Source organism: Phalacrocorax aristotelis, chromosome 5 (assembly GCF_949628215.1).
Source record: "Phalacrocorax aristotelis chromosome 5, bGulAri2.1, whole genome shotgun sequence".
Lineage (NCBI taxonomy): Eukaryota > Metazoa > Chordata > Aves > Suliformes > Phalacrocoracidae > Phalacrocorax > Phalacrocorax aristotelis.
In genome coordinates this window covers 71,142,941-71,153,809 of record NC_134280.1, presented here as the reverse complement: position 1 = coordinate 71,153,809, position 10,869 = coordinate 71,142,941, and the positions used below count along the sequence as shown (strand labels likewise).

At 60.7% G+C, this 10,869-nt stretch overlaps 1 protein-coding gene across 1 annotated transcript in view; it reads left to right on the top strand.

Annotated features, from left to right (window-relative positions):
- The first annotated feature begins 4,060 nt into the window (after positions 1-4,060).
- Positions 4,061-10,869, top strand: part of B4GALNT4 (beta-1,4-N-acetyl-galactosaminyltransferase 4) — a 30,686-nt gene continuing 23,877 nt past the window's right edge. The window contains exon 1 of the mRNA XM_075095317.1: positions 4,061-4,428. Coding sequence (XP_074951418.1) covers positions 4,278-4,428 — 151 coding nt within the window. The 5' untranslated portion in view covers positions 4,061-4,277. The remainder of the gene's footprint in view (positions 4,429-10,869) is intronic.

Below are 10,869 nucleotides of genomic sequence, written 5' to 3'. Positions count from 1 at the left end.
CTCCTTGCGACGTTAAACCACGTCCTGGCCCAGAGGAACCGCGGGTGGGGGCTGCGGTGGAAATGCCCTTAAATTACTGTAGCCGGGATCCGAGTTGCGTGTCCTGGGGATTCCTGTAGCGGGAACCAGCGACCCGCCGGCGGAGAAGCCGTACAAGCAGCAGGAGTGCCGCAGTGACCCGGCCTGCGTGGGCGGCCGTGCCCCTTCCTCCACGCAGCACCCCACCTCTCCCGTCCCCAGCGACCCCCGTGGGAGATGGAGCCCGAAGCCACGGGCCCCCCCGCAGGCACCCACCTCTCCCGTCCCCAGCGACCCCCGTGGGAGATGGAGCCCGAAGCCACGGGCCCCCCCGCAGGCACCCACCTCTCCCGTCCCCAGCGACCCCCGTGGGAGATGGAGCCCGAAGCCACGGGCCCCCCCGCAGCACCCACCTCTCCCGTCCCCAGCGACCCCCGTGGGAGATGGAGCCCGAAGCCACGGGCCCCCCCGCAGCACCCACCTCTCCCGTCCCCAGCGATCCCCGTGAGAGATGGAGCCCGAAGCCACGGGCCCAGTGGACATTTTGTGGACATTTTACAGACACTTTATGGGGGGAGGGGGGCCCACAGACTGAGAGGATGATATCTGTGTATTATATCAAAGGATGGGAATGGAGGGGTTTAATGAGGATAGTGTGGGGCCTGAGCATGATGTAAATGATACGGAATAAGGGATGGAGAATGCACTCATTTTGGCTGGGGTAGAGTAAATTTTCTTCATAGTAACAACTTTTGTCACTTTTAGCCTTCCAGTTCTCTCCCCCGTCCCACCAGGGGAGACCAAGCGAGTGGCTGTGTGGGCTTAGTTGCCAGCTGGGGTTAAACCACGACACCCCTTCTTTTCCCCCTTCTTTCTTTGTTCCCCTCTTTCCTTGCCCCCTTATTTTCCGTTTTCTTTACTCCTTTCTTTGCCTCCTTTCTTTGTCCCCTTCTTTCCGTGTCCCCCTTTTCCCTTGTCCCCTTCTTTGCCTCCTTTTTTGCTCCCTTCTTTCTTTGTCCCCTTCTTTCTTCATCCCCTTTGCCTTCTTTTTCACCCCCTTGTTTCCCCCCTTCTTTCTTTACCTCGTTCTTTCCCCCTTTGTTGCCCCATTCTTTCCTTGTCCCCTCTTTACCCCCTTCTTTGTCCCCTTCTCTCCCTGTCCCTTTGCCCCCTCCCGGGGTGGCCATCTGGGCTCAACTGCGAGCATTGAGGGGTGCTTGGTGAAGAAACCCTAATGAAGGTCCCTGCTGCACGGCACTGGGAACCCCCTTTTCCTGCCCCGCTTTCAGCCCCAAACCCCAGCTCCCCGCTGCCGGCAGTTTGGATTTTCGGTGTGTGCAAGTAGTCGAGGCTGATGGGATACAACTTCACAGCCCCTAAAATTTCTGGCTCCATTGAGGACAAAAGCCTTTGGCGGAAAAGCCCTGGCTGGGATTAGCATCCCTTTGCCACTCCCCTAATTTTCTGGAGGGGGATTCTTCCCGGAAACCTCCTCAAGGCAGGGCTGAGACATCGCTGGCACAGGAAGGAGGATGTTATACAAAGGCTTGGGCTTGTGCCTGCCTGCAAATTCCCCGAAATCCTGCTGGTGGGGGTGGGAGAGCGGCTGGGGCAGCACGGGACAGGCTGCGGCTGGCTGTGTGCTCATCCCCTCTGGCTCTGTCACCTCTAAGGCAGCCCTCCATAGGGCCCAAGCACCCACGAACAAACGCCACTCCTGTGGAGGGACCCAAGCTTGCCTCCGACTCCGTCCCCCACAAATATGGGGTGAGGCCGAAGGTGCCACTTGTTGGGGACACCATGAAAAGCCCCATGCTGCCTGCCTGTGGTCCCCGGGGCACCATCCCCCTTATGAACATTCCCTTCCCTGCTACGCCTACCGGCTTTTATAGTATGACAGTGTATTAACGTTGTTAATATGCCTTAATTCACATTATACACTGTAATATAAGGGGGTAATAAAATTTTACTGGCAACTCCGGGATTGTTCATGCTTGACTAAAACAAACGAAACGCCAGCTGAGCCCTGGAAGGACGGACTTTGCTTCTCAGAAGCTTCAAGCTGTCCATAAAGGACACCCTGGGACAACCAAGATCACGCCGGCGTCCTAGCACCTCCGACATGTCTTTGAAACTCTCCCAGCGTCGGCTGGTGTCACAGATCAGTAACTCAAGGAAGGCTGGCTGCAGGGGCATCTGGATCGGTCGACAAGCAGCAGGAATGCTGCAAAACTATAGCTGCTTTGCAAACTTTGACTGTGATTAATAACTCGTAGCGTGGGCGCTAGTGGTTAGTCACATCGCCTTGTACCAGACAACCGAAGGGTGTAAGAACCCTGCGCAAAGCCACATTCGGGGTGCCCCGATTTGGCTGGGACTCCTCATGTGCATGAATACTTGCTCTTGTAATTCTGTACGTTGTGTCCCAGCCTCTCTCCTTGGTTGGCATGGGCCAGCTGCAAAGTTTTCGGGACACCCCACCAGCATTCCTAAAGCTCCCAATCCCCACAGGGCCGCTGGCAGAGCGGGAGGCTGAACTTCAGGCCCGTGGATGAAGGCCCGGCAGACAGCCATACCCTGACCTGTGGCCTCCCGCTCCCTTTGCTGGAGAGGTGTAAAAATTGAGGGAAATAACAGCTTAATTTCCCTGGGTTCAGCTCTTCGGCATCTGTTGGAAGAGCCTTCTGCAGAGGCCCCCTTCATCCTGCCCTCCTCTTCCTCCTGTCTGGGGCAGCCCTGCAAGCCGCCGGCTGCCCCAGCCCGCTGTAGGGCTCGGTGGGTGTTCGCTTCCTAATGAGGACTGAGCCTCCCGCTCTGCAGCTTTTCCTGCCTGTTTGTCAAAATTGGGCTTAATTACGAGCTAATTAACCTTCCACATCTGTAGGGGGCTGAGCCGGGGAAACACAAACCAGAGCACTGGTGCCCTCTAGTTTTCCCAGCTGTGAATGCATTTTTTCTCTAATAACTGATTTCTAGTGTGTTTTTGTTTCAGCCCCAAGCTGCAGCAAGGAGGAGCTGCTGCCTCAGCTTGTGGAGCGAGAAAGGAGGGGAAGAGAAAAAAAAAATCATTGGATGTTTTTCACCAGCCGGTGCAGCGGTGAAGTGAGTTGTGGCTGGTCTCAGCCAGGCTGAGCACAGGAGGCCGGGGGGGGTGCAGGGCCGTGGCCCCCAGGAGCAGCACTGACCAGCAGCTCCTTCAAGGTGGCACAGTCCGAAACCCTCCGTCAGCGAGGCCTTGGTTGCTGCCGGTATAATTAAGTCTTATTGTTAATTACTATTAGGCTTTGCATGGAGCGAGCTGCAGCCCTCGCGCTTCCAGATGGCCCGGCCAGCAGAAGTGGCCTCGGCCCCGGGGGTCCCTGCACCCGGCAAGGGGGATCCCTGCACCCAGCGTAGACGATCCTGGGGATCCCAGCACCTGCCCCTATGGGATCCCTACACCCAACGAGGGGAGATGTGGCAGATCCCTGCACCCCACGACAGGGGATCCCAGGGATCCCTGCACGCGCCCCCCCATGGGATCCCTGCACCCGCCCCCATGGGATCCCTGCACTCCGGGAAGGGGGATCGGGGGACCCTCGCGCCGGTAAGGGGGGATCCCGCCCCCCCCCGCGGACCGGACCGGGCCCCACAGCCCCCTGCCGCGGCCGCGCGGGAACCTACTATCGGCGCCGCGGGGGGGAGAGGTCGGGGGGGGGCGGCCGCGCCGAGGCCCGCGCCCAACCGTCTTGCCGGTCCCCCCGGGCCCGCGACACGCAGAGCGCTTGTTCTCCCGCCCCGCCGCCGATCCGCGCCCCCGCCGCGCAGGGACGGGGACGGGAACGGGAACGGGGTCGGGGACACGGTGCGCTCCCCCCCGCGCCCCGCATGGCCTCGCCCGCGGCGCCTCGCGGGGATGCCGGCCCGTTGGCGTGGAGACGCGCGGCGCCTCCGCGGGCTCCTCCCCCGGGGAGCGCCCATTGGCGGCGGTCCCGCAGCGGCCGCCTCGCGATTGGCGGGCGGTGCCGTCGCTCGGGCCGAGGGGGCGTGGCGGCAGCGCCCTCCGCTCCCGCCGCGGCCCCGCTCATTCATTCCCCCACCCGCGGGTGCCGGCGCGACGGGGCGGCGGCGATGCACCGGGCGGCCGGGGGCCACCGCGCCGAGCCGCGCCGCCGCCCCGCTGCCCTCGCAGCCGGCCCGTAGCGGAGCGGGCTGGGCGGGCGGGGGGCCCGATGGGCCGGGGCTAGGCCGGCGGCGGCGGGGGCGATGCGGGCGGCAGGATGCCGCGGCTCCCGGTGAAGAAGCTCCGGAAGCAGCTGAAGCTGCTGCTGTTGCTGGTGCTGCTCACCTTCGCCGTCTGGTTCACCTACCTCCACATCAGCCTGGTGCGCCAGGGCCGCGCCCTGCGCCTCCCCTTCGCCTACGGCAGAGGTAACCGGGGCGGGGGGAGGCGGGTGACCCACCCCACCCCACCCCACCCCACCCCACCCCACCCCACCCCACCCCACTAACCGGGGGCAGCGCCAGGGCGCCCCCCCGACCGCCATCACCCCTCGGTGCGACGCCTCGGTGGGTTTTGGGGGTGTGCCCCCCACCGCGCTGGGCCTTCAGAGCAACCCCCCGGCTCCGCTCCCACCCAGCACCCGCAGGGGTGGGACCCCGCACCCCCCGTCCCAGCGGGGGTTTTCCATCCTGCATCGCCCAGGCGGGTTTGGGGAGAGCGGGACCCCACCACGGGCACCTCGGCGCCGCGCCCCGGCATTGCAGCTTCAGGGACTGGGATGACCGGAGGAGACCCTGGAGACAGCCCCAAACCGGGCGGGGGTTTGGTATTCCCTCCCTCGAGCGGCTCCATCCTCATTTTTCCGCCCGCCACTTTGGCTGCGATGACAAAGAAGGCCATTTATAGCCGCTCTTCGCTGCCTGGAAGGGACCAAACCAACCCTCCCTGCCTCTCCCAGCACTTTCTCAGCCTGTACTTCTCTATCGGAAAAACAACATCCTTCCCGCTCCCACCCTCGGCCGGGGGTGCGATCCGGGGCGCTCCGGGGGGGCAGGTGCTGGTGCTCGCCCTACGGTTCAGCTTCGTGGTTAATTGCTCCCGGTTTTGCCCTTGCAGACCTCGCTGGGCTGCTCGGGTGGTGTAAAACGGCACGAAATATTGGCGGGTGAAACTTGAGCTCTAACGTTTCTGTTTGGATTGAACTCGCCTATTGGTTTTTGTCCTTAAAAAATTAGTAAGAAATGAGAGTTAGTGCTTATTTAGGCAAGAAATGGCTTTCCTGAGCAGGTCAGAGCAGCTCTGGAGGCTGGTGAAGCCTCTCAGCTCACAAACCCAAAGTTTCCGACTGTAGCAGCAGCATGATCCTGCAAATTTTTGGGCCTTACGGTAAAATCGGGGAAATTGGGATAATGCTAATAAGAGAAGCAGGAAATGAGGCTGGCTGTTCATAGCCTCAAAGGAGCAGCTACGGGGAGGCTGCGCTGCTTATTTTCTTTTCTCCGCTGCAGGGTCGTGCTCGATGGAAAAGCCACAAGTTACAGAAGTCTAACAGTGAGCGGCTGCCCTGTGTCTCTGCGATTGTCCTGGTGTTAAGGAGGGCCGAGCCCTCCTTTCAGGACCAGCAGCCTCGGGCTGGGGGGAGATGGTGTGGGGTTGCAGGCCCTGCCGAGGGCTGGCTGTGAAAACCACGGGTTGGGGGTCCCTCCGGGTGCTGGGATGCAGCGGCATGAGGGGGAGACAAGGTTTTGCTCTGCGGCTTCGTCTGGGGAGGATGCACAGAGCGATGCCCCCATGCTGGCGAGCAAGCGCCTTCCCTGGGTGTGTTTTTAGGTGCTGAACTGGTGGGTGCCTGTTCCTGCTGTCTCCCACCTCCTCCCTACGTGCCCTGCATCCCAGCCTGCCCCTCAGGGTGCTCCGAGGGGGGGCCGTAGGGTTTGCTATAGCACTGAGGAGATGCGCAGCCCTGCTCTGGTTTGCAGTGGGGAAACCCTGCGGCTGCGGCGCAGCTGAATGGCTGTGAGCTGGGGGGCGGTCGGCCTGTGGCTTTGGGGGAGAAGGGGGTCCACGGGAGGTGGGGATGTGTGGTGGGTGGGGATGGTGCGGGGGGATTGCGGCTTGGGAGGTGCCGGGCGAGGACTGTGCTCCGGCAGTGTTTTCCACTGGTCTGATGATGGGGTTTGGATTTGCCCCATGCCATGGGGAGCACGGGCATCTTTGGGGTGCGGCGAGGTGTGTGCTTCCCCAGGGGAGCCTGGACCTCTCTTGGGCTGGATCATGCCCCTCTCTGCTGACCAGGGCCGGACTCTGGGGAGACACTGCTCCTTGCACTGGGATTTTCCAATCGGTGCCTAAAGCCTGTGTGAACATGTGGCAAAGCTGGAGTTTAGGTCCCAGTGAGCCTTTTAGTTTTTTTCCTCAAGTGAGGTGATGGAGAGGGGTCGGGTGGAGGCTGAGGAAGGGATTCATCCACACGTAGATGGACCCTCAGCCGGCTGCTGCAACCCAGGAGCGAGCTGGAGTGGGAGAGCCAGGGAGCGAGCTGTTTTAGTTGGAAAAATATTGAATGGAATAAAAAAATATATCCAAGGGGAAAAAACTGTATTCAAGAAAAGGCTTGATGTGAGAGTTTTGAGTGGAGAGGGAAGGGTTTGGGGCTGAGACTGGGAAGAGCTGAAAGGCAGAGCTGTGCTTGAGGGGGACTCCGGGGCAGCCCCCCTCTACCCGGAGATATTTTCCCCCTCCACCTCACTTGCACTGAAGCCGCCTTTGTGTCATGCTGGGGGGAAAATCTTGCTTCCCGTGGCCACTGGTGTCCCACCGCAGTGGGGATAGGGTTTGCTCTTCTCCACGTCCCAGCTCTTGCAGGCGACATGCCCAAGCCAGCGGTGGAGCACAGCTGTTGGCATGCATTGCGTGTTCCCAGCAGAAAGCAGCTGGTACCCGATATTCCCTGGGGCTTAGCGGGTGTCCCTGGGCTGGAGCGAGCAGGCTGGGGGGGGGGGAGTGTGTGTCACCGTGCCCTCCTGGCTCAGGTGTCTCCTTCCTTCCCCATCTGTTTGGCCATAGGGTCTCTCACCAGCTGGGACCCTGCTGCGGGGAGCTCTGGTGTGTCCTGGTCCCAGATCCCTTAGGGATGGGGGGGACACTTGTCTCTGGAGGGGGAGAGGTGGCGGGGAAGGATGCAGGGCTCAACAGCATCACCACAAGGGTCTGTGCACCAAAACACATCTGAGATTTGGAGATGGCTTTTTTTGGCCTCTGTGAGCCAAAACCTGTCTGCCTCCTGCTGAGGATGCTGCCTGGCTTGCGTCAGCTGGCGAAGGATGTATGAAAAAAAAAAGGTTAATTACTCATTAAATGAAGTGTCACCAAGCAGATGTACTTTCTGGAGGCTGAAGGTGCAGGGCACGAGGCTTTTGGGTAGCTTGAGGGGGTGTAAGGTGGGGAGGACCAGGCTAAGTGGCAGTGGTGGGTTCGGCACATGTCGAGGAGCACAGCGAAGGTGTGGGGGGATTATTCAGGGGGTACCTGTGTCCCCTCGGCCCAGCTGGTGGTTACATGTGGAACTGGAGCACCTGGGGAGTTGACTGGGAACCGTGCTGGTGCTATGTCCCTGATAAAATAACCCCCCTTTTCTTACCTTCTACAAGTAGATAATTACCCTTCTCTGCCTAATTGAACACACAGATTCCTCATCTGAAATAATGAGGCCATTACTGTGTTCTCCCGGCTGGAAACCGCTCTGAGTCAATGGGGTGGAAACACTGGCGTGCCAGGTGGAAAGGGAAAAAAGAGGGAGGGGGGGAAGGAAGAAGGGGATAAAAAATTACAGTAAAAATCTAAAATGGCCCTTAGCAGGGGCGCAGGGCCGGTCCTCCTCCCTTGGCAGCCATCTCGCCCGGGCAGTGATTTAGCACATGGGGCATTGCTGGGAACCAGGTTTCAGGAGGGTTTTGTGGCTGGGGGAGCGCAGGATGTGTGCTGGAGGGGGCAAGGAGGATGCTAAAGCCAGTCACGGCTGAAGTGGGGCTGTCTGGGGAGCAAAACCCAGCTGGGCTTCTTGATACCCACAGGACGCGGCACAGCCTGGGTCTGGCTGCGTGCATCCTCGTGAACTTTGGAAGAAGAGCTGCTGGCGTGCGGGAGCAGGGGCTGCCCCTCTGCCGTGGTCCAGAGGGCTCCCAGAAATGCTCTGAGCCAGAGGCAGTGGTGGGTTGGATGCTCTGTGTTCGGCTCAGCCCGTCGCTGCCTGCAGAGCCTTGCCCTTGCCTGTCCCTCCCTGGGGACCTGTCCTTTGGGGTCGCGCACATAGGGAGAGCAGGGGGGCTTGGGACGACACACAGCAGCGTTTTCCCCACAGGGGATAACACATCTCTTTTGAACGGAGTGGATGTGATGTATCCTTTGATTTTAATTGGGAGGCTGAAATGCTGCAAACAGCGGTGGGTTTCATGCCTTTTGTCAGGGAACCGGGAGCAGGTAGGGAAGAGGATGAGAAATAGCCCTTTGAAGAGGAAGGGCAGTCAGGTTTGCGAGGAGGCTGGGTGCTGCTTTTCTGTCTCTTGGCATTGCCCCCCTCCTATCCCTGCTAGAAAAGGCTGCTTTCCCCAGACCAGCTCCCCCTCGGCGTGGGGTACAGGTGCCAGGGCAAACTGGGTCCATCCCTGCTGCAGGGGCTGGGGGGGTGGGCTGATGTGGGTGTCCTTGGGACCCTTCCTCTGGCCAGGAAGCCCTGCAGCCCTTGTCTTCCTTGCTGGGCTGTGGCCTGGTTTGCCCTGGGCTCCTTGCCCTGCTTCTCTCAGGTGCCCCGCTGCCCTGAATGGGCTCTTTGTCACGGCACTGGACCTGCCAAGAGCGAGCCGGATGGATGGACAAGCGAGCCCTGTCCTTCGGTTGGGAGGGGCTGTGAGCGTCTCAGGGCTTTTTGGCAGGTGATGGGGGAGAAGTATGGGAAAAATTTGGCAAGTGCCTGTTTTTGGGTCGTTCAAAGGCAAAAATTTGGCTATTCAAAGGCACGACTGGCTTTGAACCACCCGCAGCAGAACCCCTCCCCAGCCTGGCTGCGACCCGGTCCCCAGAAAAGTCCCTTGAAGCCAGGTGGTGGAGGAGGTGGGGAATTGCAGGGCTTGATAGTGAAGTGGAAACAAATGGGTTACGCCAGGGTAATTTATCCGTAACTCTGCCCTCCTGCTGCTGGTTGCTGCAGCTCTGCTGGGTGCTGGTTTGGGGGGGGCTGAGGGCTTGCTGTGATGCGCCCCAGGAGCATGATGGGCCTTGATCCTGTCTCTGCTCAGGCCACCTGTCCCTGGGGTCGTGGTGGGCTGGAGTGACAGTGTGGGGACCCTGAGCTGGGCTTGGCTGTGGGGGCTCAGTGTCAGAGCCGGTCCCCTTGCCTGCAGCTGTGACCAGTAAGGCAGGGCGTGGGGGGAGCCTGGATGTGACCCCCTACCCAGGGCTTTATACCCCTGGCCCTGGATCCTGCTCCCTCTGCCTGATGTATTCAGGTGCGGGGCGGTGGAGGGTGGGAGCTGATCCCTGGGGACTCGCCCTGCGTGCCCCAGGATTTCTGGCACTGAGCATGTGATGGCAGGAGCAGGGACCCCTAGAAAGGGGTGCTTCGCCCTTTGCTTTGCCCTTCTGGGGGCTGCGCAGTCCCTCCCCAGGGAAAGGATGCTGCGGGTGTGTTTGTTGCTCCGGTCTCTGCAGAAACCCTGGGCGGAGGGGATGGTTTTGGCACGTGTGTGTCTGTGTGGGGGTGGGTCAGCAGGTCCTGCTGGACCTTGGTGATGGCAGAACAAGAGAGCAAAGCGCTCTGTCCCTTCGTCGCTACTCAGCCATGGAGGCTCTTCCAAGTCCTGGCAGCTTAAGTCCTTTTAAAAACATGAAAAAAAAAAAAAAGACATAAAACACCCTGATAAAAAAATATTCCCCATCCCCTTTAATGTGGGTATTTGTGGCTTTGGCATCAAAGAGGCGATGGAGGGAGCGAGGCGGCGGAGGCAAGGTGAGGAGCAGGAGGGTCCTGGTGTGCCGGGACCGGTGGCGCGGTGCAGAGGAGTCCTGTCCCGCAGCCGGCTGCCTCGGTGCCCTCGGAGCCCGTGACGGCACCGGGCACGGCACTGCTCCGGCAGCGGGTGCTTCGGTGGCCATGGATGTGCTGGCAGGTGCTGCTGGTTACCCGCGAGGGCAGCTCGGTGGGTGATGCACGTCGACTGCTGCTGTCGCGTGCAGCTTGCCCTGGCCTGGCGGCTGCGCGGGCCAGGGCAGGGATGCTGGCTTTTCGTTAGGAAAACGCTCTGCTCTGAAGGCGTAGCTGCTGTACATCTGGAGGTGCTCAGGGACAGCAAAACGCTTTCCGCACCCCGCAGTATGGGCTTTTTCCCAAGCACCGGGAGCCCTTTGCGTTGGTGCCTGTGGAGCTTTATCCTTCCAGCGCCGCTGTGAGCCTCCCCTCCATCCCCTCCCGCTCCATGCGGCAGCCAGGCCTCTCCGGAGCTGCTCTTTGGGAGGGGACGAGCAGCCGCCCCAGGGATCGGTGGCTGGTTGCCTTGGCAATGGCAGGACCAAGGGATTTCAGCTGGGCAGGGAGACGGTGGGAGCCGCTGCTGACTGTGGGGGCCTCACCAGTGTGACGTGCAGGAGGGTTTTGGGGAGGGGGGAGGCCGAACAGGAGCGGATGGTCCCTGCAGAGGGGTAGAGCTCAGCTGGATTTGCTGCCAAATTAAAGCGAAGGAAAAGGTTAAAAGCCCCTGGGGCTGGTGGAGATAAACCAGATGCTGGCTGAAACAGGTTGGAAAGCTGGCAGGTGAAATGGTGAACCCCAGGGGCTGTCTGCAGGGCAGCGTGGAGGTCGGAGGCTGAAATACTTT